The sequence below is a fragment of the Hemicordylus capensis genome, chromosome 3, assembly GCF_027244095.1.
Source record: "Hemicordylus capensis ecotype Gifberg chromosome 3, rHemCap1.1.pri, whole genome shotgun sequence".
Lineage (NCBI taxonomy): Eukaryota > Metazoa > Chordata > Lepidosauria > Squamata > Cordylidae > Hemicordylus > Hemicordylus capensis.
Window position 1 is genome coordinate 151755085 of NC_069659.1, and position 27945 is coordinate 151783029.

General features: G+C 43.7%; 1 protein-coding gene across 1 annotated transcript; it reads right to left on the bottom strand.

The window, feature by feature from the left end:
* Positions 1–3762: 3762 nt before the first annotated feature.
* LOC128350518 (uncharacterized) lies at positions 3763–8694 on the bottom strand. The gene has a single exon (XM_053308935.1). It carries the CDS (start codon positions 8050–8052, stop codon positions 3763–3765), a length of 4290 nt encoding a protein of 1429 aa, XP_053164910.1. The 5' UTR covers positions 8053–8694.
* Between the last annotated feature and the right edge of the window lie 19251 nt (positions 8695–27945).

Genomic DNA, 27945 nt, shown 5'->3' on the forward strand with positions numbered 1-27945 from the left:
TAACCCATGGGGTACTGGGTTCCTTTGTTTCTGAGATGTTTTGAGTGTAGATTCAGATTCTCTGGTAGCATATGAGAGTGGATTCATGGATTGTCATTGAAAATCTCATATGCTACCAGAGAATCTACACTCAGAACACCTCAGACACAACAGAACCCAGCACTCCATGGGTTAGCAACCTATGGGAGTGGTTGGCACCCTATGTGCACTACACCACCGCTCGCTCCCAGCTACCCCAGTGCCCCCCAGGTTGAGTTACGGGTCTGCTGAAACCTCCATTATTCCCTGGGGGGGGAACCTTAAAGAAGCATAAACTTCAACAATTCCTAAGAAATCAGCCCTTTGCCCTATTCCTTTCGAATCTGGGTTGCTGCAGGCACCCCTTGGGGCACTGCCACTCAACCCACTGTTTTGCCCCTCAGGCCCCATTTCTGCTCCCAAATCTGCCCCAAAGACATGTCAACTTCAGAAATTCTTTAAAAATCAGCCCTTTTCCCAATTCCTTTGGAATCTGGGTGGCAGTAGGTACCACTTGAACCACTCTTCTGCCCCCAAAGCCCCCTTTCTGCCCCGAATCCACCCCAAATAACATCAACATCACACATTAACAACAGCAGAGCTTTTGAAAAAATCAGGCAGATTTCAAAAGGTCATGCACATCCACATCCCCCCCCCGCCCGAAATGCAATTGATCTACACACAACAGTGTGAAACAACAACAATGAAATGCACACTGCCCCACTAGCCCAATGTGGGTAAAATTTACCCTTAAATTTGCTTAAAAGGAAGAAGGAGGCAGTTGCCAGCAGATCAGCCCATGCTTTCGCTGGACAATCTGTGGGCTGGAAGGGCTGGAAATTCAGACAGATGTCAAAACTCAAAATGGAGACTGAAGGAGAAAGACTTTTTGCGATTGCAAAATGGAGTTCCAAAACAGCCAAAACAACAAAATGTTTTGTATCCGAAACAGGGATGTTTTGTTTTGGCTACAAAATTTTCTGTTTTGAACATTAGGTGTTTTGTTTTGGCTACAAAACAGCCGAAATGGCCTGTTTTGTGCACAAAACATTTTGTATCCGAAATAAAATGCACACCCCTAAAATAGAGCAAATCTCAGTTGCATGAACATGGGCTCTGGACAGGGTTAGAGGGGATGGCCAGGGGTTTTCTGATTACCCTCTTGGCTGATCTCTGACACCACCACCACTACTACTACTACTACTACTACAAATATTTATATACTGCTTTTCAACAAAAGTTCCCAAAGTGGTTTACACAGATTAAACAAATTAAGAAAGAAAGAAACAAACAAATATGGATCCCTGTCCTCAAAAGGCTCATTTTCTAAAAAGAAACATAATATAGACACCAGCAACTGGAGGGATGCTGTGCTTGGATTGGATAGATCCAGTTGCTCTCCCCCTGCTCAGTGAAGAATATCACCACATTAAAAAGGTGCCACTTTGCTCAGTTAGCAAGGGTCACTAGGCCTGACCATGTGTATGCAGGTCCAGCTTCTCATACATGCACATATTATGACTATATTCCTGTTTAAATTATGTTTCATACAACATTTAACTGACCAATGTACCATTAAAGTGTGGGATCTCTCTGTTTCTTACAACCGGAAAACATTTCTTTATGAATTATAAATTTCTTAACTTGCCTTAATCATGTGGTGGGGGCATCAAGGGCTGGATAATATTGTTGGGGAATCAGACTTCTTCCATGGGTCACCAGTTGACCATCACTGGCAAACATTGACAACCGCCCTGAGCCATTTTGCAAGGGAGGTATACAAATCAATCAGTCTATCTATCTATCTATCTATCTATCTATCTAGCTATCTATCAAATAAACAGACATTGTTCAGTATATAGCAAAATGCAAGAGAGACATGACATATATGCCTTGTCTTTTTAAAGATTGGTCTCTGATGCAGCACAATACACAATGAGTAGTCAGAGCTGTTCATATAGGGGCCTTTTTAAAAAAACCTTTAAAGATCCACTTTGCTTATTTCCACAGGAAGTCAAGGTAAAAGTTAGCAGCCCATATAGCCATACAGGATCAGTTGTCAGACCAGGGAGGGTGACAGCACACAAGTGATGTGTTTGTCTACATCAGGGCTGCTCAACTTCGGCCCTCCTGCAGATGTTGGCCTACAACTCCCATAATCCCTGGCTATTGGCCACTGTGGCTGGGGATTGTGGGAGTTGTAGTCCAAAAACATCTGGGGGGGCTAAATTGAGCAGGCCTGGTCTACGTGGTTAGGAGCAGCCCTGCTGGATCTAGTCCAACATCCTGTTTCACACAGTGGCCCACCAGATGCCTCTGGGGGAGCCCACAGGCAAGAGGAATGTGCATGCCCTCTCTTCTGCTGTAGCTGTACCTGCAACTGGTATTCAGCGGCATCGTGGCTGGAGATGGCCCACAGCCACCAGACTAGTAGCCATTGATAGACCAGTCCTACATGAACTTGTCTTAGCCCCTTTTAAAGCTATCCAAGCTGGTAGCCATCACCACATCCCATGGCAAGGAATTCCATAGATTAATTATGTGCTGTGTGAAAAAGGACTTCCTCTTGTCGGTCCTACATTTCCCAACCTTCAGTTTCATGGGGTGACCCCTGGTGACCCCTGGTTCTAGTGTTGTGAGAGAGGGAGAAAAATTTCTCTCTGTCTACCTTCTCCACTCCATGCCTCATTTTATACACTTCAATCATGTCTCCCCTTAATTGCCTCTTTTCCAAGGTAAAGAGCCCCAGATGCTGTAGTCTAGCCTCATAAGGAAGGTGCTCCAGGCCCCTGATCATTTTGGTTGCCCTCTTCTGCACCTTTTCCAGTTCTACAATATCCTTCTTAAGATACAGTGACCAAAGCTGTACACAGTACTCCAGATGTGGCCGCACCATAGATTTGTATAAGGGCATTATAATATTAGCATTTTTATTTTCAGTCCCCTTCCTAATGATTCCTAGCATGGAATTAACCTTTTCCGTAGCTGCTGCGCACTGATTTGACACTTTCAATGAGCTGTCCACCATGACCCCAAGATCTCTCTCCTGGTCAGTCACCGACAGCTCAGATCCCATCAGTGTATATGTGAAGTTGGTGGTTTTTTGCCCCAATATGCATCACTTCACGCTTGCTTACATAGAACCACATTTGCCATTTTGTCACCCGGTCCCCCAGTTTGGAGAGATCTTTTTGGAGTTCCTCACAATCCGCTGTGGATTTCACTACCCTAAATAGTTTAGTGTCATCTGCAGATTTGGCCACTTCGCTGGTCACGCCAACTTATAGATTGCTTATGAACAAGTTAAAGAGCACTGGTCCCAGTACCAATCACAGTACCTCCAGTGACTGTTGCTCGTGTCTGGCTTGTGTTTCTTTTTCAATTGTGAGCCCTTTGGGAACAGGAGCCATCTTATTTATTTACTAGTGTTTTTAAGCCCGTTAAAATAACGGGTGCTAGACTATTCTCCCTCTTTTCATGCATATTGTGTGTGTGTGTGTGTGTGTGTGTGTGTGTGTGTTTGTTCGTGTGGTTTTTTTATTTATCCTGTCTGTCAGGCTTTCTCTCTGTGGCTGCTTGTTTCTCATTTTCTCTTTGTTTTTGTTGCCCTCTCCTTTGTCCCTGTGTTTCTCATTTGTTGTTTTTTTTTTTTTTAATCTCCCTTATTTTGTGCTTACATACTACTCAGTTTTTGGTTTGTGTAATTAATAGTTTTTATTTTTCTTGGTTTCCCCTCCTCCGACCTCAGAGTATTTCGTTATACACTACATTCTTGGTGAATATTTGTTCCGAGCCTGCTATTAGTCTTCCTTGTTCTGGGCCTTCCAGCACCTTGACCACGACGTCTTTAAAGCTTTGCACTCTTGACAGCGCAACATATAATTGTCCGTGGCTGAACACTGGTTCTGGCAAATGAATTCCGACTTTCTCAAGGGTTTGTCCTTGTGACTTGTTAATTGTCATTGCGAATGCTAATTTTATGGGGTATTGTCGTCTTCGCAAGGTGAATGGTAGGTTGGTGCATGTTGGTGCTAAATCTATTCTTGGGATGAAGACCATGTTTCCTTGTGCTGAACCTGTGATTACTTGTCCTATGATGATATTCTTTTCTAGGCTTGTTACAATTAGGCGGGTTCCATTGCATAATCCTTTTCTTGTGTTTAGGTTTCTTAGAAGCATTATTATTGCGCCCACTTTCAGAGAGAGTGTATGTTTTGGCATTCCTGCGGGTGTTTGGTTATTCAGGAACTCTGTTGGGTAGTTTTTGGCATCTTCCTCAGTGGTGTCATCTATTGAGTCTGCACTGTGATAAGTTATTTCTTCACCCTCCAATATGCTGAGTACCTGGTCATTGATGGTGTCTACATCACTGTTCTTGGGGCATAGGATGGATCTTCTTGCTATGTGTTGGAAGTTTTGGACTTGTATTTGTTCTCCGAAAATTTCTTTCACGATGTTTGTTCTGCATATGATGTTTGATGGGATCTCAATGATGTTTTCTGGTAATCCCTCAATGTGTGGTGTATCTCCGCTGCCTACTGCGATTAGCCATTTGCTGAAGTCTGGGTCTTTGGATCTTACATTGTTGTGTAGTCTTAGGATCTTGAATGTGTGCCATAGTGTATTGAATTTTATGCAGGCCTCGACAATATGGGTTTGGGTTCCGTGTGGCACTACTGGTAGTGTCTGTCGGAAATCCCCTCCCAGTAAAAATAATTTTCCACCCATGGGCTTGTTGTTCTCCATGATCTCCTTCATTAGTTTGTCTACTGCTGTTATTGCTTGAGTGGGTGCCATTGTTGACTCATCCCAAATGATTATTCTGGCTTTCTTTATGTTTTTTGCATCTTGGGAATTGAGGCGCATGTTAGACACGGAGGTTTCAAGTATTGGTACTGGCAGTTTGAATTGTGAGTGATATGTCCTGCCGCCTTGCAGAAGGTTTGCTGCTATTCCTGTGGAGGCTACAGGGAGCGCGATTTCATTCTGGCTGCGAATTGTGCTGAGTATGGTTCTGTATAAGTATGTCTTTCCACTCCCTCCTGGGCCGTCCAAGAAAAAGCATCGGTGTTGTAGCTCATCGTTTTGGCTAGCTGTTATAATTTCTTCCATGGCTGTTCTTTGTTCATCATTGAGGGTGTTTGACATCTGTTCTGCGGTTTGTTGTTCATAGGCTTGGTTGTACACATCGTTAAGGTGTTCTATATTATGTATGTTGTATGTAAAGCCGTAGTCTGTGCATTTCTTTCCATGGATTGTTAATATTTTTGAAATGTCTTGGAGGGCAAGGTCACGACAGACTGTGCATTCTTTATTGTGCTGTTGGTGTTTATGGACATAATCTTCAATGAGGTATGGTTCATATTTTGTGAATAGCTCCTGCATGTTCTGGAGGGATGCAAAGACGCAGATGTAGGCAAAGAGTTCTCTGATTTGCGTGGGCATGTTGTATTGTGCTGCATCTTCAAGTGTACTATCCCAGATCTTTTCATCGTTTATGAGGCCTCTCGTTTTTGCTGCTTCTTGGAAAGTTGGATATTCAATGCCATCCACGCTTCTGAGGTTTCCATAGGATGTGGCTCCTGACACATGTAGCAGTAGGAGGCGTAGGCAATAGCGCTCTTGGTCTGTTTGCAAATGCACTGAATACATTCTGCCAATCACTTTTTCAGCCCCACGTTGCCTAATTTTCCATGTGTTGTTTGCTTTGTCGAAGACATAATATACTGGGATGTCTGCGTATAATATGTGTCTTGCCTTCTCGTCTTGCTGATTTAATTTGAACCATGCTGTTAATTGTGTTTCACGGCTTGCTGCTCTGTCCGTTGCTGCGCCAATGTCTTCTGGGTTGAAGATTACTGCTTGTTCGTCTGGGAGATGCACTGCCAGTCTATGTACTGTATGGGATTGGTAATGCATCTCGAAGCCATTTAGTCGCCATGCTGCTTCTGGGGCGCTGACGTAACGTGAATCCATGTAGGTCTTGATTTCATCATGGGTCAAAGTGTTTGGTTCTTGGATTAGGACATTTGCGCAATCATGGCCCTTGTAGACATATTTGAAAAGGTATTTCACACTCTTAATTGATGCGCAGACTTCGACGTTGATGTGGCAGTTGTATTTAAGTGCTAGAAAGGGGTTATAGGGTACAACCCATCTGTTATCAATTGGTTTTCCTCTGTGTATTTTGCTCTCTCCAGTGTTTCTTCTTCTGTATTTGGGGTATCCGTTGATGTTTGAAATAGTCTGATCTTGGTAATCTTTTGGGAAATCTTTGGTGCATTTTTCATTTGACATACATGGTGATTGCCTATTGTGAGTTCCGCATGGGCCATGAATCATATGCTTTGTGACGATTTCATGAAGTTGTGGTGTTTTGACAATGTCTGGGATTTCTGCAGAAACTATACTGTCTATGCACGCGTCAGTTTTTGGTTTGTGGTTTTCTGTCAGGATTAGCAGTATGTGTGCATGTGGCAGTCCTCTTTTCTGGAACTCGATGACATACACCAAGGCTGTGGGTGTTCCAAATATATGCTGTTTGCAGATGTCATTAATCAATGATTTTAGTTTTAGGTGGAAGACTCTTGCCACTAAATCTGGTCGTGATGCAGCTGTTTGGCCATGTTCAAGGTTTTCTACAATTTCACTCCAATTGGGGTTGCATGTCATTGTTATGAAGAGATCTGGTTTGCCGTACTTTCTTACAATCGCCAGGGCATCCTGATAGTTCTGGAGCATGTTTCTAGGGCTACCTGCAAATGAGGATGGCAAGATAAATGTCTTCCCGGGAATGAGGCCTGTTGCAGTGGCTGTTTCATTTAAGTGGTCCATCAATCCAGAGTATTTCTCCACTCTCAATTTTGGCTGATTTTGTCGGACGAAATTGAGTCTATTGGCCTCTGTCTTCACATAAGCATCTACGATGTATTGCTGTGTTAAGCGTCCAGCATTTAGGAAGGGGTTTACATTGTCTCTGATGGATAGACGGTAGCCATAGTATTGCATCTGGGTGACTCGGACTCTTGGTGCACGCGGCTGCTTTGTTAAATCCTTTAAGGCTTGTGGTTGAAGTTGCAAAGGTATGTCTATCCCCCAGCTTTGCTCTCCGTGGGGGAATAGCAATGGGTAAACCATGGCCTCTAGATTGGGGTCTAGGACACTTATTCGCTGTGTTATTTTGTGGTCTGCTTTGCCCATACTTGGTTTGCAGTGGATGAGTAGATCCCTTTCTAGAGGTGGTTCTCCGTCATTGTTTTTGAAAATAAATGCGACCTCATTGTGTTGTGGTGCATTATAACGTCTTGGATCATGCTGACGGTCTTGGACTATTGTTAAGGTCACTTCGTTAATACCATCGTCTGTCTGGTTTGCATCCCTTTGGCACTCTGTTTCTACTTCGTGCAGCATTTTGCAAGCTTCTGCAAATGGATTGTTATTTGCCATTAGTGTACTTAGTGCTTGCATGAGTTGTGGGTTTATATTTGTGTTGGCTGTATTTTGCAATCTAATTTCTGTGGCCTCAGTGGGGTCTAAGATGTATAATTGGGCAAATTGTCGGTCTTGGCCCTGCTGTGGGTGCAGCGTGCCTGTTCTGTGGCAAATGGAGCCATGTATCCTGAAGCAGTACGGCCCATGGCCTGGTGGTGTTACTATGTTTGCTCCCATGGAGGCAAATGCTAGTGAACTATTTATGGATCTGACATTCTCCATGAAGTTTTTGCTGTGTTGATGTTGTCCAGTCATAAGCTGCTTGATGAATGGGTCTGTTGTAATGGGGGGCAGGTTTACTTTCCCCTTTGAGCAGCATTGTGAAAATTTGCGGTCTGTGGGTCTTTCTCCTGCAAAGTGTTTTGCATTGCAAAAGTCACATATCTGGTTCAAGTTTCCACATGTGTGTGGTTGGATGTTGTGTTCCCAAATGTCAGCGATGTTATTAATCATTGCTGTTGTGTGTTTTGCCGCACAGGTCATTTTTTCCTGTTGTGTATGTGGTGTTTGTGAAGTCTGTTTTCGTCTTCTGGCTTTTTTCATGTCTGCATCTTGCCTGCGTTGTAATTGCTGCTTCTCTTGTGTTTGGTTTGCTCTTTTTTTCCCCCTTTTTTGCACGTTCTTCTGATGTTCTTCTTTCTTCTCGTCTTCTGTTTTATTGGCTCGTCTACGTTTCTCTGCTGCTGCTTTTTTCTTGAGCAACTGTTCATGGTGGTCTGTTGTCTGTGTTTTTGTTTGTTGGGTGTCAGCGTTTTCATGTTTTTGCCTTGTTGGTTTTGTTTGTTTGTCATTTTTTGTGCCTTGGCAATGTCTATTTTAGGTTGTAAGTTGAGACATGTGGGTGCAGTAATGTTTTTTTCCGTATTAATTGATATTTCATTGAGAGATGTTGTTGTATGTGTGGTAGCGCTTGTTTCCTTGTTCTGGTCTCTCTCTTTTTTTTTCCCTTGTCGTTGTAATTGTTGTTTTGTAGCAGTTTTTTCTCTTCTTTTGGCTCTCTCTGTTTCTGCGTGTTGCTTGTGCTTTAATAGTTGTTCCTCTGGGCTTTGCTTTTCTCTTCTTTCAGTGCGTCTTTGCTTGGCTCTGTCATGTTCTCTTTTTTTATCTTCAATTGTTCGCTGTGCTCGTTTTTGTTTTTCTCTGGCGGCTCTTGCTTTCTTAAGCTGCATCTTGTGTGCTAGTATTTCGTCCTCTATCTCTTTTTTTGTTGTGTTTTTTTTTTTTTTTTTTTTGTCCTCTGGGTGTGGCATGTGTGTTCTGGTTTTGGCCTGGGTTGGCCATATCTGTGTTTTTGTTCTGGCTTATGTGGTTTGGTTTTTTGGGGGGTGGGTGGGTATTTTTTTATGCTGTTTATGTGAGTGCCTCTGTCTTGTTTCCCCCACCGCCCTTGGTATAGTATAGGGTGGTGAACCCTTCTGAGTTCTCTCTTGATCAAAGGCGAGGTGTACTTAGTATAGCAGTGTCAATTGTTTTATGTATCTTGTTGTGGGGTTGATTTTTTCATGGGTTTTTTTATTTTATCTTTTTGGTATTAAAGTTGTTAGGTATGCAATTTCTATAATTAGTCTGGTTTGCAGGGCTGGTATTTTGAATCAGTAGAAATGTAAGGGAGGAATGGGTTTTGAAATTCCCTCCTTGTCAAAGCCTGACTTTGCTCTGTATACTCTTGCTGGCCTAACCTGAGTGTGTCCAGAGTGCCTTCTCCTTAGCCTTGTCAATTATGGGCTTTAGTGTGGTGAAGGTCTATTCTCCAGAGTCTGCAGGTGTTGGGCTTTTGAAGTTTCTGCAGTGTCTCTCTTTAGAAGTTTTTTGTGCTCCGTAGCTGCTTTCTGCCTGTGGCACTGAAGCAGTTCTCCGCTGGTGGCAGTTGGAATGACAGGTGTTGGGGGGGGAGCGTAGATAACGGGTTTTTTTTCTGTGGGTGGGGGTTTTTATGCTGTGCTGTTGGGGGGGGGAGTGCTGGTCTCGCTTGTGGCCACTGCCTCAGTTTTTTGTTTTTTAAATTAATGTAGTGTGTTGTGCTTTGTGTTACTTTTTGTGGCTGTTGTAGTGCTTAGTGTTACTTTTATGTTGTTGTGGTTCTGATCCGGGGGGGCGAGGCGGTGGGGGAAAGAGAGCAGGAGCGACAGAGACGGCACCGGGGAGACAGGGACCATACTCCGGGGGCCGAGCGGAGGCTGTTCCGTTAAAGCCTGAAAGGGTTAAAGCTGCCCCCGCCGTTGCAGCGAAACTCCCACCCTTCCTCCCAGCTTCAGTGACCACCTCACCCTGGCCCTTTTCAGCTGGCTGAAGGAAAACTGGCATAGAAGAGGGAGAGAGAAGAGGGAGAGAGAAGATTGCAAGCAGTGCTTCTCTCTCTGCAATGCCTCTTCCTGAACTGGTGCTTTGGACGGAAAGGACGCCTCTTGCGTCCTTTCCGCCCAAAGCGGCAGTTCGGGCAGAGTCTGTGCAGAGAGAGGAGCGCTGTCTGCGTGCTCCTCACTTCCTCTTCAATGCCGGTATTTCATCATCCAGCTGACATGGGACAGGGTAAGGTGGTTTTGGAAGTTGGGAGGGAGGGTGGGAGTTTGGCGGTGGCGGCGGGGGCAGCATTCTCCCTGTCAGGCTTTTTCGGAACAGCCTCCACTCAGCCCCCGGAGTTTGCTTCAGGGTTTGTCTCGTTCGGGTCCTGCTGGTTGGTCCTCGTTTTCCCGGTGGCCTCGTTGGTGTTCGTTTTCCCGGTGCTCATGTTCCTGGCTCGTTTTCCTCGTTGGTGTTAGTTTTCCCGGTGGTCTGTTGTTCCTGTGGCCGAGGCGGCGGCTCTGCCGCCGCCTCGGCCAGTTTCCCCCTCCGTTTTTTCCCTGCTTTTTCCCTGGTACCGGCAAGCGTGTCTCCCTTGCCCTGTTCTGCGCCTGCGCTTCGCGCAGGCGCAGAACAGGGCAGGGAGGCACGGACACACGCTTGGTGTCCGTCCACGGACGGACACCAAGCGTTTTATTAGAGAGGATTGTTTCTCTTTGTAAACCTCCCTGAGCCATCTTTGGAAGGGCGGTATAGAAATCGAATAAATCATCATCATCATCATCATCATCATCATCATCATCATCATCCCTGGGGGACTCCACTTCCTGCCTACCTACATTGTGAAAACTGCCCATTTATTGCTACTTTCTGTTTCCTGTCCTTCAACCAGTTACCAATCCACACATGAACCTGTCCCTTTATTCCATGACTGCTAAGTTTACTCAAGAGCCTTTGGTGGGGAATTTTATCAAAAGCTTTTTGGAAGTCCAAGTATACCATGTCTACCACATACCTGTTGACACTCTCAAAGAACTCCAAATGTTAGTGAGGCCCCTGCCATACTGGTTCTCCTTCAACAAGACCTGTTCTTCCATATGCTTAACAATTTTGTCCTTAAGTATGCTTTCCATCGATTTACCCAGCACCGAAGTTAAGTTGACTGTCCTGTAATTTCCTGGATCCCCCCTGAATCCCTTCTTGAAAATTGGAGTCACATTTCCAGTCCTCTGGTACAGAGTCTGATTGTAGGGACAAGTTATATATTTTTGCTAGGAGATTGGCAATTTCACATTTGAGTTCCTTCAGAACTCTTGGGTGGATGCCATCTGGCCCTGACAATTGTTAATTTTTAGCTTTTCTAGACAATTAGCTTTTCTAGACAACCTTCCTTTGTCTCCTCAAATCGGCCCAGTTCCGCAGCCGCTAAACCTGAAAATCTGACAATTGTTTTAAAAGTCTTTAAAGACACATCTGTTCACCCAGGCTTTTAACTGATATTGTTTTGATTGTTTTAATGTTGTTTTTAGAATATTGTGTTTTTTAAAAAATGTTTTTCAAATTGCTGTGTTTTAAATTTTTTTGTTTTTAACTTTTTTTAAAATCTTGTTTTTTTGACCCCTGCTAAGTGGGCAAAGAGGCACCTTTTACCATGGTGATTCTCTTTATTTAGCAGGGGGAGAGTAACTGGCACTACCCACCCCCAGCACAGTACTTCCAGTGACTGTTGCTGGTGTGCGTCTTATGTTTCTTTTTAGAATGTGAGCCCTTTGGGGACAGGGAGCCATCTTATTTGTTTGTTATTTCTCTTTGTAAACTGCCCTGAGCCAAAATCAAATTAATAACAACAAAATCAAATCAAATTAATCAAATTAATAACAACAAATTAATCAAATTAATAACAACAACAACAACAACAGCAACAACAGCAGCTAACGCTTTACCTTTGTTTTTATCTGGTTGTAAACCGCCCAGAGATGTAAGTTTTGGGAAGTATATAAATATATTAAATAAAATAATTAAAAAAAAAAAAAGCTCAATTGTGGAGAAGGTATATGGTCAGTATCCTCTGCTGTGAAGACAGCTGCAAAGAACTCATTCAGCTTCTCTACAATCTCCTTATCCTCAATAATCCCTTTCACTCCCTCACCATCTAAGGCTCCAACTGCCTCCCTGGCAGGTTTTCTACTTCTGATATATTTAAATAAGTTTTTGTTATTCCCTTTGGCACTTCTAGCTATATGCTCCTCAAACTCTCTCTCTTTGAATCCCTTATTTTCCCCTTATATTTCTTTTTCCAGAGTTTATGTTCATTCCAATTCTCTTTATTTGGGCAGGACTTCCATTTTCTGAAGGAAGTCTTCTTCCCTTTTATAGCTTCCCTGACTCTACTTGTTAGCCACACTGGCATCCTCCTGAGCTTGGTGGTACCTTTCCTCCTTCTTGGTATACATTCTAACTGTGCTTCTAGTACTGATAAGTTCCATGCTTTCTGGAGTGATTTGACTCTCCTGACTTTCCCTTTCAACTTCCTTCTTACCAGGCCCCTCATTTTTGAGAAGTTTCTCCATGTAACTAGGAGTAGAAGCCAGGTTTCCACATATATCTGGGTGACAGAATCACAGTCTTTCCTGGCATTCTCATAATTAAGATTAAGAAACGTCAATTAGGGGAAAGAATCACATTTTGGGTACACAACTGGCAGAAAGGTTGGTCTTGTGGTAGCCAGCATGACTTGCCCCCTTAGCTAAGCAGGGTCTGAACTGGTTGCATATGCGTGTGAACACTGTAAGATATTCCCCTCAGATGGAGCCACTCGGGAAAGAGCAGAAGGATCCAAGTTCCCTCTCTGCCATCTCCAAGATAGGGCTGAGAGAGATTCCTGCCTACAACCTTGGAGAAGCTGCTGCCAGTCTGTGTAGACAATACTGAGCTAGATGGACCTATGGTCTGACTCAGTACATGGCAGCTTCCTATGTTCCTATGTAAAGGCCTTATATTGATCTATGCAACATGTGTTCCATGAAGCCAGTTGAAGTTGATTAGATATGTACAGCAGTGGTCCACTACCATTGTTGTGTACTGATTCATTAAGAGGCAGGCCCAAAAGGCCTCAGGATTAGGCAGGCCATGTGAAAGTAAACTGGAAGAAACAATTTCATTTTTGCCACAAAGGTGTGTGAGAGTTTGCAAACCTATTATCCTATCAAGGGCCTGAAAACAGTCTTAGGCCCAGATGGACCATAACCAGAGACTGCCCTCAGATAAGTTACTGTCTAAGTTTTTCTTCAGTGTCTCTTGCGTGAGCTGTAAGCAATAGCTGGCTGAGTTATTAGAAACATTCTAGTGTGTGCTGCTGTTTTCACACATTCAATATAAACATCCTAGTTTTCCTGTCTTCCTTGGACTGCAAAAACAGGGGGGTTCTGAATGCAGGTTTATGTTTAGCTTTGGGCTGCATGTTCTACAGGCCTGACCTAGCAACATTTTTAAGATAAAGGTAAAGTGTGCTGTCGAGTTGGTGTTGACTCCTGGCGACCACAGAGCCCTGTGGTTGTCTTTGGCAGAATATAGGAGGGGGTTACCATTGCCATCTCCAGTGCAGTATGAGATGATGCCTTTCAGCATCTTCTTATGGGCATTTCTAGGGTGGGGCAGGCAGGGCACGTGCCCCGGGTGCCACTTGAAGGGGGGTGCATTTTTTAAAAATTAAAAAAATAATAAAACGTTCGCTGAAAACAAAATGGCACCGCACATGCTCAAATGGTCCCTGTGAGGCCCTAGAGACCAGCGGGGAAGGAGGGACCTTTGCAGACCTCCCCCTCCCCCGGCCTTTAGGAAGCCGCTCGAAGGGGCTACAAGTAAAAAGTTTTTTTATTTATTTAATATAGTATAGGTCACTGTACACTTATTTAGATTGGCACTATGTACAGAGAATCAGGCCTTGTGAATACTGAGCTGAAGCTTATGAGCTAAGATTGTATTCATTTGCTCTTACTTTGTTTCTTGTGATAAGTGAGTTAGTGATGTCTTAATAATATGGCTATTAATGGTGAGTTTGTCTTTGAATCAGTGTGAAATCCTTAGTATTAAGGCCCACTGGGAGTTTCTTGCTCTCTTTCTCTCATTTTAACTGTCTTTCTGAAATACTAGAATGTATTCCAAGTAGTGACACAGTTTACTCTGCATATCCTTTAATTATTTTCAGAGTATCTGGGAAAAGTCAAATTCTCCATTTATTTTTAAAACTTATGTAATAGTGATACTACAATGCATAGTAGAGAATTAGACAGGCACTTCTGTTTAGCTTTCCAAGTACACATCCACATACTATTTGGGTATCTCATGAGCTCCAGCATACTGACATTTGTAGTTTTCCAGCATTTTTTGGTCTGGCTACGTCCACTGCTAAATAGTTTTTGAAATATTAAAAGATTTACAAGCTTGACTTGTATTTTTGAGCTGATATTATGGTAAAGTTATCTGAAAGATGCGTGTCAGATGTTTGGACAGGGGACACAATTTCAGTGCTTGCCCTAGGCGCTATTTGCCCTAGATACGCCTCTGATATCACTGCTGCCCAATATAGGGTTTCCCATAGTCTGGGAAACATACCAGCGGGGGATTCGAACCGGCAACTTCTGGCTTGCTAGTCAAGTCATTTCCATGCTGCACCATTAGGTGGCTAGTAACATCTTTACTAATGGATATATCTGCTATAATTAGACATTAAACCAAAGTGTCTCCAGGATTTTTTGCCCAGCCATTGTTTCATAAATTGTTGACATTTTTCAACTTAAGATAATTAAATTGGCCTCCTATTGGGATAAAACTGTTTCATGTTGATTCTCCTTGACTCCAGGTATTCATGGTCAACATTTCAATTCGTTATTCGACAAAGTTGGCAACCTTTCTTTCTAGTAAAATGAGCATTTTCTTCTTCCATTTCTAATGCTAGAAATACTCCTAGCATTTTAGAAATAAAATTCTAGGACTTGCTATTGCAAAGGGGCAGCAAAGGGTAGCAGGCACTCCCCCTCCCAAATATCCCACTTGCACTTCCCAACCCCATCCACCGGACTGGAACTTTACAGCAAACTGTTGGCCAATACAGTCCTAGAATGTGATGATCCTATAGCTTGAATTAATTATTTTCGAAGATCTCCTTTTTTAAAACAAGTATCACGCACTCTAGCAGAAACAGCAGAAGACTCCTCCTACCTCTCAGGAGCCAGGCCAGCCCCTTAGCTTCCTTCCTGGCCAAGAACTGGGCTGCATGAGACCATATGTACAGTGGGGTGGGGTGGGGGGTGCACAAACATCTCCCCTGCAAATTCCTGCTGGCTTGATACTGACCTCTCTCCCCACCCCAGTCTTCAATACCCTACAATAAGGAGTTCACCCAATAAAAGGGGTGAAATCCATGTGATTGCTCTTCTTTGATATGTCAGGGTAGAAGAAGTTTACAATCTAATTTATGTAATGACTATTATAATCACTTCAAGCAGCTTAGGGAATGCTTCACGTGCTTTATTTTACACTATCATGCAATTAGGGCAGATTTGTACAGGAACCTACCGTGATCCTTGTTCAGTGCTTCAGGGGAAGAAAATGCTAGATTGTTAAAACAATTCCATTTTGTGTGGGTTTGGACTGAGGCAATCTTCACTTATAATGACTGACTCCCCACCTTGAGTTGCTTTGTGAACCCTCAGGGGATTATTGATGAGACTAGATTTGGGTTTTATGTAGATTGCAGGGGTAAGATGTGAACAATCTGGGCTTGTGAAGTATCTCGGCTATGTCCGTTTCTTGAAATGAATGGCCTCAGAACAGTGGTTCATATGCTGGTAACCTCCAAACTGCAATGCACTCTGTGTGGCGCTGCCTTGTATGTAGTCTGGAAATTGCAGTTGGTACAGAATAAGGCAGCCAGGTTGGTCTCTGGGTCATCTCGAAAAGTCCATATTACTTCTATACTAAAAGAACTACACTGGCTACCGATATGTATCTGGGCAAAATACAAAGTGCTGATTATAAAGCACTAAACAGCTTAGGGACATGGTATTTAAGAGAATGTTTTCTTTACCACGAGCCCCACCGCCCATTGAGATCATCCAGAGAGGCTCATCTGCAGTTGCCACCAGCTCATCTGTTGGTCACAAAGGGATGGGGCTTCTCTGTTGCTGCCTCAAGATTCTGGAATGCACTCCCTGCTGAAATAAGAGCCTCCCCATCTTTGACAACTTTTTAAAAGTACTTAAAGACTTGTCTCTTCATCCAAGCTTTTTAATTTGACTGTGGTTTACAATTGTTTTAAGGTTTTTATTTGCTGTGTCTTAACTTGTTTTATATTGTTGTAAATGGCTCAGAGATGCAAGTTTGGGGCAGTGAACAAATTTGATAGACAGACAGACAGACAGGAACCATCATGGCTGGAATCCCATGCAGTGATGCCCTTTGTTTCTGAGGCATTTCTAGGTAAAGATTTACGTTTTCCCCAAGAGCCTTGGTTGGTTTTAGGAGGGTATGCTTCTGTGAAAGAACCAAGGGAGAAGATCTGAGTGGGACTACAATCCCCAGACAACTCCCAGCAGCCATACAGCTTCCCAGGCTCAGACGCCAGCTGTGTCTGTTTCTTGAGATAAATGATCTCAGAACAGTGGTACATATGACTACTTCAATGCGCTCTATGTGGGGCTGCCTTTGTATGTAGTGTGTTGGTCCAGAATGCAGTGGCCAGGTTGGTCTCTGGGTCATCTCGAAGAGACCATATTACTCCCATATTGAAAGAGCTGCACTGGCTGTCAATAAGTTTCCAGGCAAAATACAAGGTGCTCATTATAACCTATAAAGACCTAAAGAGCTTGGGCCCTGGGTATTTAAAAGAACGTATTCTTCGGCATGAATTCCACCACCCATTGAAATAATCAGGAGAGGTCCACCTGCAATTGCCTCCAGCTCATCTGGTGGCTACTCGAGGATGGGCATTCTCCATTGTCGGCACCAACGATATGGGGAAATGTAGTTGGGAGGTCCTAGAAGCCAAATTTAGGCTGATAGGTAGCATTTTGAAGTCCAGGACCCCCAAGGTAGCATTCTCAGAAATTCTACCTGTTCCACGCGCAGGTACAGTGAGGCACGCTGAGCTGAAGGGTTTCAATGCGTGGATGAGACTTTGGTGCAGAGAAGAGGGGTTTAGATTTGTTAAGCACTGGGATACATTTTGGGGCAAGCAAGGCCAGTACAAAAGGGACGGGCTGCACTTGAACCAAGGTGGAACCAGACTGCTGGCACATAAAATTAAAAAGGTTGCAGAGCAGCTTTTAAAATGATGCCTGGGGAACAGCCGATGGGAGCTGGGCAGCATCCCGTTTGGCAAAAGCCGTCCCTTAAAGTGTGCGGGTGCAAAGGATTCAGATAAAACAGAAGGAGACAGAGCAGAACCACATAAAGAACAGACAGGAGCCTGTGCCAGCAGGTCAAAGAGTCAAAAGACTAGCACACTTCAGGTGAGAGATTCAGCGTATAGGTACTTATATGCCAATGCCAGAAGCCTCCGAGCCAAGATGGGTGAGCTAGAGTGCTTGGTTGCTAACCCAAAAATAGATATAGTGGGCATAACAGAAACATGGTGGAACAGTGAAAACCAGTGGGACACTGTTATCCCTGGGTATAAACTCTATAGAAAGGACAGGGAGGGACGCCTTGGAGGAGGGGTAGCACTGTATGTTAAAGAAAGGATAGAATCTAACAAGCTAGAAAACCTAGGTGGACTGCAGTCCTCCACAGAAACCCTGTGGTTGACAATACAAGGTCTGAAGGGGAACGTGCTACTGGGGACGTGCTATCGCCCTCCGGATCAAAACGCTGACAGTGACTGGGAATTGCAAGAGGAAATTAGGGAGGCGTCAAGGAGAGGCAGGGCTGTAGTTATGGATGACTTCAATTACCCACACATAGACTGGGTAAATTCACAGTCAGGTAATGACAAAGAGGTCACATTTCTAGATACGCTAAATGACTGTGCCCTAGAACAGTTGGTCTTGGAACCAACCAGAGAGAAGGCAACCTTCGGCCTAATTCTGAGTGGCATGCAGGACCTGGTGTGTGATGTCAGTGTCATTGACCCTTTAGGGAACAGTGACCATAGTGTGATCAAATTCAGCATACATGCAGGGAGAGAATCACCAAGGATGTCTAACATGGGCATTTTGAATTTCAGAAGAGGAAACTTCTCCAAAATGAGGAGTATAGTGAAAAGAAAGCTGAAATGGAAAATCTGGAGAGTCACTTTGCTTGAGAGTACATGGAGTTTACTCAAAACCACAATACTAGAAGTCCAGTTAGATTGTATACCCAAAAGGAGGAAAGGTACCACTAAGTCCAGGAGGATGCCAGCATGGCTAACGGGTATTGTCAAGGAAGCCATAAAAGGGAAGAAAACTTCCTTCCGAAATTGGAAGGCCTATCCAAATGAAGAGAACAGAAAGGAACACAAACTCTGGCAAAATAAATGCAAGGTGACAATAAGGGAGGCAAAAAGAGAGTTTGAGGAACATTTAGCCCAAAGTATCAAGGGGAATAACAAAAACTTCTTTAAATACATCAGAAGCAGGAAACCTGCCAGGGAGGCAGTTGGACCCTTAGACAATGAAGGAGTTAAAGGGATTATTAAGGAGGATATGGAGGTTGCAGAGAAGCTGAATGAGTTCTTTGCATCGGTCTTCACGGCAGAGGATATTGAGTATATACCTGTTCCTGAACCAGGTTCTTTAGGAATGGAGGCTAGAGAGCGGAGTCAGATAGAAATGACGATGTTCTAAACTGTCTGGAAAAACTGAAAGCTAATAAATCACCAGGGCCTGATGGCATCCATCTAAGAGTCCTCAAAGAACTCAAATGTGAAATTGCCGACCACCTTGCTAAATATGTATGTAATTTATAACTAGATGTATGTAACTAGATATGTAACTTATCCCTGAAATCGGGCTCTGTACCAGAGGACTGGAGAGTAGCAAATGTAACACCGATTTTCAAAAAGGGGTCCAGGGGTGATCCGGGAAATTACAGGCCAGTTAGCTTAACGTCTGTTCCAGGCAAATTGATGGAAAGCATCGTCAAGGATAAAATTGTAAAGCACCTAGAAGAACAGGCCCTGCTGGGTGTGAGCCAGCATGGCTTCCGCAAAGGTAAATCTTGCCTGACCAACCTTTTGGAGTTCTCTGAGAGTGTCAACAAGTGTGTGGATCAAGGTGATCCAGTTGACATAGTCTACCTGGACTTCCAAAAAGCTTTTGACAAAGTTCCTCATCAAAGACTCCTGAGGAAACTTAGCAGTCATGGGATAAGGGGACAAGTACATGTGTGGATTGCTAACTGGTTGAAAGACAGGAAACAGAGGGTATAAATGGAGAGTTTTCACAATGGAGGGAAGTAAGAAGTGGGGTCCCCCAGGGATCTGTACTGGGACCAGTGCTTTTTAATTTATTCATAAATGATCTAGAAGCAGGGGTAAGCAGTGAGGTGGCCAAATTTGCAGATGATACCAAACTCTTCCGGGTAGTCAAATCCAAAACGGATTGTGAGGAGCTCCAAAAGGATCTCTCCAAACTGGGGGAGTGGGCAACAAAAAGGCCAATTCCATGTTGGGCATCATTAAAAAGGGGATTGAAAATAAAATGGCTAATATTATAATGCCCTTATACAAAACTATGGTGAGACCACACTTGGAGTACTGTGTACAATTCTGGTCACCACATCAAAAAAGGACATTGTAGAACTGGAAAAGGTACAGAAGAGGGCAACCAAGATGATCAGGGGCCTAGAGCACCTTTCTTATGAGGCAGGACTACAACACCTGGGACTTTTTAGTTTAGAAAAAAGACGACTGTGGGGAGACATGATAGAGGTCTATAAAATCATGCATAGTGTGGAGAAAGTGGAGAGAGAGAAATTCTTTTCTCTCTCACACAACACTAGAACCAGGGGTCACTCCATGAAATTGATTGCCAGGAGGTCTAAGACCAACAAACGGAAGTACTTTCCACAAGTGGATCACTAACGTGTGATCCACTTGTGGAACTCTCTGCCACAGGATGTGGTGACATCCAACAACCTGGATGGCTTTAAGAGGGGTTTGGATAACTTCATAGAGGAGAGGTCTATCAATGGCTACCAGTCGGAGGGCTGTGGGCCACCTCCAGCCTCAAAGGCAGGATGCCTCTGAGTACCATTTGCAGGGGAGTAACAGCAGGAGAGAGGGCACGCCCTCAACTCCTGCCTGTGGCTTCCAGCGGCATCTGGTGGGCCACTATGCAAAACAGGATGCTGGACTAGATGGGCCTTGGACCTGATCCAGCAGGGCTGTTCTTACATTCTTATTACCTCCCTAAAGCTTTGGTATGTGCTCCCTGCTGAAATAAAAGCCTCCCCATCTCTGACAACTTTAAAAAAGTTTTTAAAGATGCATCTGTTCACCCAGGCTTTTAATTAAATATTGTTTTAATAGTTTTAACATTGTTTTAAAATTTTAAATTGTAATTTTTAACTTTTTCTATTATTTATATTTATTTTGCTTTATTGTAAACCACCCAGAGACGTAAATTTTGGGAGGTATAAAAATCCTCTCTAATAAAACGCTTGGTGTCCGTCCACAGACGGACACCAAGCGTGTGTCCATGCCTCCCTGCCCTGTTCTGGGCATGCGCGAAGTGCAGGCCCAGAACAGGGCAAGGGAGACCCGCTTGCCGGCACCCGGCAGCCATCTTGGGCGGCCAGAAGCGGCCACCCCGAAGAAGCTGGAGAGGCGGCGGCAGAGCCGCCGCCTCAGCCAAAATAGACGGAGGCCGGGGGCAGAGCGGAGGCCATCTAACTTTTTAAAAAAATGCTCCCGCGGCCCACGCCGCCGACCGCCTACCCTCCCTCCCAGCTGCCGAGTCCCCCTTACCCTGGCCGACTGCTGTCAGCCGAAGACAGCCCTTAATTTAAGAGGCAGAGAGGAGCTCGCAAAGCCTCTTGCCGAACTGCCGCTTTGGGCGCAAGGGAGCAAGCGCCGAAAGCGGCAGTTCGGCAAGAGGCTTTGCACAGAGAGGAGCTCTGCTTGCGAGCTCCTCTCTGCCTCTTAAATTAAGGGCTGTCTTCGGCTGACAGCAGTCGGTCAGGGTAAGGGGGACTCGGCAGCTGGGAGGGAGGGTGGGCGGTCGGCGGCGTGGGCCGCGGGAGCATTTTTTTAAAAAGTTACATGGCCTCCGCTCCGTCCCCGGTCCCGGCCTCCGTCTCCCCAGCCTGGCGGGTGCAAGTGCCTGGGCCGATTTGGCCCTTAAAGGTGGGGGGGGGGAACGGCGGAGGGAGGGGGAATGGCGGCGGGGGGCCAGGAGCGCCGTTGCTAGCGCCCATTATTCAACGGGCCAAAATTCACTTGTGTTAAATAAATCGATAGATGGATGGATGGATAGAAAGATAGAGAAATAGATAAATAAAATAAAATAAAATAAAGTCTTCCTACACTTGCACTCTAGTCATCTTGCTCACCGCTTCAGCTCCTGTAGTTTTTTCAGAAACCATGGGGCTGACTTTGAAGCAGGTCAGAGGATGCTTAGGAGCGGTTGTGTCTACTGCTCTAGTAAGTTCATCATTCTTTGTTTGCACCAAAGCATCGACTGAATCACTAGCAGAGCCAACTCCAAACTCTTCAACTTCTTGGAATCCTATTGGATTCAAAAACATTCTCAGAAAGACCAACCATGGGTCCTTCACCCCTGCAGAGGTGGGCTGTGGTTGCAAGTCCTACCTTAATCACCTATTAGATGGTGATCCATCCATGACAATGGGGAGATGACAGGAGTCCCCACTCACGGAACAACACCCTGATCAGAGCAAAAGGTCAAATGGTGTGTGTGACCAGCATCATGCATCAGTCCAGAAACCCATAGTTGTCATGGCCGCTATGAACTCCTGAGCCACTCTTGACAACCCGGTCTTGAAATGAACAGTGAAGTCCCCCACCAACAGCAACCCGGGCCACTCCAATGCCAACTCCGCATCCAGGTCCATCAGCTCTGTTAGGGATTCCATTTGGCAGCGGGGTGATCAATACACCAACAGAAGTCCCAGTCTATCTTTTGTCCCTAGACTTAGGTACACACAGTCAATATAGACCAATATCCTGTCAGGGATCCTGGTAAGGGAGATGTTATTCTTAAAGACTGCAGCCAGCTCACCTCCCTGCCCATGTCCCCTCACCTGCTCCACCACGAAGTAACCTACTGGGAGAAACTGTTACCAGATCTGAACACTAGCCTCTCCTGATCAGGTCTCCATAATGCACACCAGCTTGGCTCCTTCATCCATAATCAAGTCATGGATGATCTCAGACTTATTTTAGACTGACCTGGCATTACAGAGTAATAAGGTGAGGTTCTATGGGGTTTTGGCATTGCTCTCCAAGGTCAAAGAGGTGGTAGGCCTGCTGGGAGGGGAAAAGTGGTTAAATTTCTGAATTCCCTTCCCCTGTAATGACCTGCTAACCTACTGGCACCATATCTTCATTGATTCCCCATCACCACTGGAATAGCTGCCCCAGAGTTGTCCCCCATCTTCCCATTTCTGGGGAGTTTCTTTAAGTTTCTTTCTGTTGTCAGGAGCTAGATGTTTACTTCAAAGAAGTTCACATAAAACATATGAATTTACATTAATTATGGACAGCAGATTCCTACATTTATACTTGTTTTAAATGCTTCTGTTTAGAATTTTTGTGTATAATTAGAATTATAGAACATCACACATACTTAAAATGCAAAAAAAAATGTATGATGCGTGGAATAATAATTATACTGGCTTGACATAATGAAGAAAATTGCTCAAAGTAGACCCACTGAAATTAAAATCCATCAATTCCAAACTTGTCCTTTTAATTTCAGTGGGACTACTTTGAGTAATTTTTTCTCATCATGTTAGCCAAAAATTACATATAATTGTAATTTTCATGACTCTATTTTTGTATATATTTTAATTATTACATACATATACCTTTTGCAATGCAAGCATTTATAGAATCATACATTTTGATTGTTTTTCCTGCTTCTTGGGAAAACTTTTACCAAAGTAAGCAGTACCTGACATGATACTAGCTAGGTAAAGATGAACACTTCTGCATTGTACAAATCTGCCTTTAACCAGTTGTGTCCTTTTACAATGGATATGCTTCGCCCCTTTAATATATAGACCTTTGTGTAACTTCCACTTAGCATGGGTTCTGAAAGATAAGCCCCTAGCGTTTGATCAGCAGGTGCTTCTGCTGAGCTAGCTGTAACTGCATCCTCCAGAGTATTGTTCATCTCCCTCCAAATGGAATAATTAGGACTCTTTGGACCAATACGACAAATTGGTTGCCATTAGCAGTGCTCAAGACTCTGTTACTGCATATGCGCTACTGTATTATTTGTTCCATGCCAAAAGCAGAACATCTCTGCGTTGGCTCACTTCTCTGCCCCCACATCATGCACAGCCTTCTCCTGAACTTTTGACATTCATTAATGTCAGCCTAAGGTCAGTCATATTGGTCTGCTCATCTATATCTGGATGCACACTCAAGCCTGCTTAATGAGGGTTATTTACTCCTTAACATACTTGCATCACTTTGATCACTCTTTTGTTTAATGAGGGATGATAAAAGGCTGTTTTCCCCTCACGCTTTCCATGCATATTTGTGTATCAAATGACACAGCTACTGCACATTTATCATTGGAAGGCAAGAGTGATGCCTCATTCCACAAGCCAAAAGTTTGATCTTGAATCAGAATTTGACACTGACTATTGGATTTATCTTCTCTTGGTTTGTTGGGACAACTGTGAAACCTAGCAGAGTGGAAGTATTCTTCAGACAAAACATAGCATTCTGGGTTTAAGACACCAGCCATAGTTTATTAACTTCTGGACAAAATGCATGTTTTCATTATCCCTAGTGGGGCTACTCAATGAGAACTGTTCTATAATGTCACCGCCACTCTCGGGCTATTAATCAGAGGGTAATATAGCAGGTATGCCTGCCATTATCAGAACCTTGATTTTTTTTAATAAGTGTTTTCCTGCTCCTTATTCAGGATCCTCTTCCAAACATCATAAGAACATGAGAACATAAGAACCTGATGGATCAGGCCCAAGGCCCATCTAGTCCAGCATCCTGTTTTGCACAGTGGCCCACTAGATGCCGCTGGAAGCCACAGGCAGGATTTGAGGATATGCCCTCACTCCTGCTGTCACTCCCCTGCAACTGGTACTCAGAGGCATCCTGCCCTGAGGCTGGAGGTGGTCTTCAGCCCTCCAACTAGAAGCCGATGATAGACCTCTTCTCCATAAAGTTATCCCAACTCCTCTTAAAGCCACCCAGGTTATTGGCTGTCACCACATCTCATGACAGAGAATTCCACAAGTTGATTATGTGTTGTGTGAAAAAGTACTTCCGTTTCTTGATCCTATATTTCCTGGCAATCAATTTCATGGGATGACTCCTGGTTCTAGTGTTATGGGAGAGGAAGAAGAATTTCCCTCTATCCACTTTCTCCACACCATGCATGATTTTATAGACCTCTATCATGTCTCCCCGCAGTCGTCTTTTTTCTAAACTAAATAGCCCCAGGTGTTGTAGCCTAGCCTCATAAGAAAGGTGCTCTAGGCCCTTGATCACCTTGGTTGCCCTCTTCTGCACCTTTTCCAGTTCTACAATGTCCTTTTTTGATGTGGTGACCAGAATTGTACGCAGTACTCCAGGTGTGGCCGCACCATAGTTTTGTATAAGGGCATTATAATATTAGCAGTTTTATTTTCAATCCCCTTCCTAATGATCCCCAGCATGGAATTGGCCTTTTTCACAGCTGCCGGACATTGAGTTGACGCTTTCAACGAGCTGTCCACCATGACCCCGAGATCCCTCTCCTGGTCAGTCACCGACAGCTCAGATCCTTTACTCAGACCCTTTACCTTTCTACTGACCTTCTATCCAGCTTTGCATTAATGCAATTCTGAAGGAGCACAAAAAACTATGAAAAATGTGATAGTGGTTGCAGATTCCCCCCCCCCAACTTCCTGAGAAACATAGCTTTCATTTAAAAGTCAGGGGGAGCAGGTTTCCAGCCGTTATGGCTGTTAAAATATACTTGAAAGAGTGTGAGCAATGCCTGCTGAAATTCCAAAAGTCAGAGAGGTGGCTGAATAATATTTTCAGTCATAGGCTTAGGGATTCAATGTCTTTGCCCCTCTCATAACTATCAGAAGCTGAATAAATTATGTAAAATGCCCAACATTGCAGAATGTATTATACAAAGTAGAATAACATATGCAAATTGGCTTTTATACAGATCACAGGCAGAATTTTAATTTAGTATTAAGCACAGATTACATACAGCCCTGTTTATAGAAACTAGTAGGTGAGGCCCATCATTGACCAAAGTCGTTTTGTGTTGATTACACTGCTAGAAAAGTTCAAGAAATGAAATCCAGGAGACCCTCTCATATTGCAGGGGCAAGGTTTTCAGAAACCATGATATTGGAGTGCTTGACCTAACCCCCCCCCCGCCCCCACGCAAATTGTTGGAAATTCTCTGTGGTGAGAAAATCCCTTTCTCATTATAGCAGAGTGCACAGAGGCACAACACAGAGGATTTAGTTAGGCATGCATGTATGCTGAGAGTAAAGTAACTTGGAGCCAATTCATAGTTTCAAATCAATATATAGGGCATTTATTAAGGAACTCCATTCTAGATAGGAAAGTGAGGAGTTAGGATCTCTAATCTATCTATCTAGCTGGATGCAGATGGATTCTGCATCTTCTCTGCACATATGGTGCAGGGAGAGAGGCTTGCCATGTTGCAAGGTAGAAGGGCAGGTAGGGAAGAGAGAGAGAGAGAGAAGGAAGTTAGTCCCTGAGATTAGCAATCTACATATCAAAGGGATAGCATCAGAGCAGTGGAGAAGGGATGACAAATGTCTTGACCCTCTAGCCCTCTGACTTACTAGTCTGTCCTCCACGGTCTGAGACAAAGAGACAGTGCAAAGTCCTTTAACTTCCAACACAAATGGGGTTAGGTTCCTTAACTAAATAATCCACTGTCATGGCAATAGTTTATGGAGCAGCCTTCACTGGAAGAGTGGCTATTTTAAACTTTAAAACTCCCCATGTATCAGCTAAGAAGCAGGAAGAGTAGCTATTTAAATTTTAAACCTCCCCGCACATCTGCGGAGAAGATGCACCTTCACACCTTCACCTGGGGCGGTATGAACTTTAAATAGCCTCTCTCCACTTCTCAGCCGATGTGTGGGGAGATTTGAAGAAGCGATGCAAGAGGCAAGTGCGGATGAAGCAGCCTGCGATTCTCACACTGCTTCTTTAAATCCCACACGCCAGCTGAGAAGTGGAGAGAGTGACTATTTAAACTATAAACCAATGCGGGGGGTGGGGGGTAGAAAAACACAAATAAACAAAACTACCCCCTCATGAAAACTAAACTGGTATACAGGAAGTGAACTGTGAATGAGCAAGATTGCTATTCAGGGGCCACCTGTATATGTCAAATAATTTTTAATTAATGTGCTTGCAAACAGGAAGTAAAAGAACAGTTTTAAATTCACTGAATTTCAACTTCAAGCATTATTCATTCTTTGGACCAGTTACCATATATGATAAATTTGAATCATGGTAAACGTGAATCTGAGAAGATCTTATGCTTTACTTGGATATGATGATATTTTGGAGTTATTGATCTGATTATTGTGTGTTAAAAATATGTAGAGAACAATAACAGTTCAAATATGATTATATAGTATTCAGTATTTATTCTTTTAAACAAACAAACAAACAAAACCTTTCCCTGAGCATGTTTCAGTGTGAAAAGTAGTGCATTCAGCTATTTTAAGTGGCAGTGTTCATGCAAAAGTTGATATCTATAGATCATTGGGAAGTAGGATTCAGAATTTTGTCAAAAAACTACAAAAAAGTCTCACTAAGCATATTCCATTTTTAAAAAGTGATGCATTCAGTAGCAGGATTGTGCATGCAAAAATTGATATCTGTAGGTCATTGTGAAGTATGACTATTTTGCACAAGCAAACCAACCAAACAATACTTCAAAACATACAATAAATAGCAAAACAGTAAACACAAGGAATCCATGTTGACAGACCCAGCTCTATAGCTTAGATATGAGGATATTTTATGGATGAAATACACAGTAATCTGAAGCACTTCATAGCTATAATCACTTGCCTTTAATGGTACAAAATCTGGACCATATAAACCATTCCCTCCCTCCCTCCTAAATAAGAAAAACCATCTAGCCTGTATTGCCATGTTGAGCTTTTTATTCCATGCCTGCCTTTCTCTAGAAGTTTGTCATAACAAGCCAGAATCAAGCTGACACACAGTGGTCTCTTACCAGCAGCAAGCCTGGACCATTCAAAGAACCATCAATCATTAAACTGAAAGAGAAAACTAGCTAGCTAGCTGCATCTTTCCCTCCCTGTGTGAGAGGAAAAGAGAACAGCTTCAATGAATGTCATGGTAGAAAGCATGTGAGGAGGGAGAAGGGCAACCACAACCGAACCTCCAGTTGTCCCATGGTATTATCAAAATCCTCTCCTAAAGACAGACCATGTTTACAACTAGTAGTTAAATAGGCCAAGAGATGACTGCATGATCTTCAGCACGTTTATGGCATGATCCATCCTTCCAAGAGCATGGTGCTGTACATAGAGGCCCATGCCCACCATTCTCAGTGCATACCAACATCCTGCTTGATACAGGAAATGGAGTACTGGAGCTTGTCTGACAGAGGGTTGTCAAGCCTCTGCTTGAAGACCTCCTCAGAGGGAGAGACCACCCACCCTCCAGCTAACTGGTCCTACTGTCAAACTGCTCTTACCGTCTTAAGAGTTTCTCCTAATGTTCAACTGAAATCTCTTCTTCTGTAACTTTTTCACATCTGCCACATATGTCTGAGATGGGCTCTCTCTTATGCACCATCAGCAGATTTGATGAGGATTCCCTGCTCCTTCTTCAAAGTCACTGATAATGTTGATGGGTCCTGGGCCCCAGACAGAGCCCTACATTGTGTTTTCATCAGTTTCTCCACCTAGAGCATTTTGATGTTCATTGAGAGAACC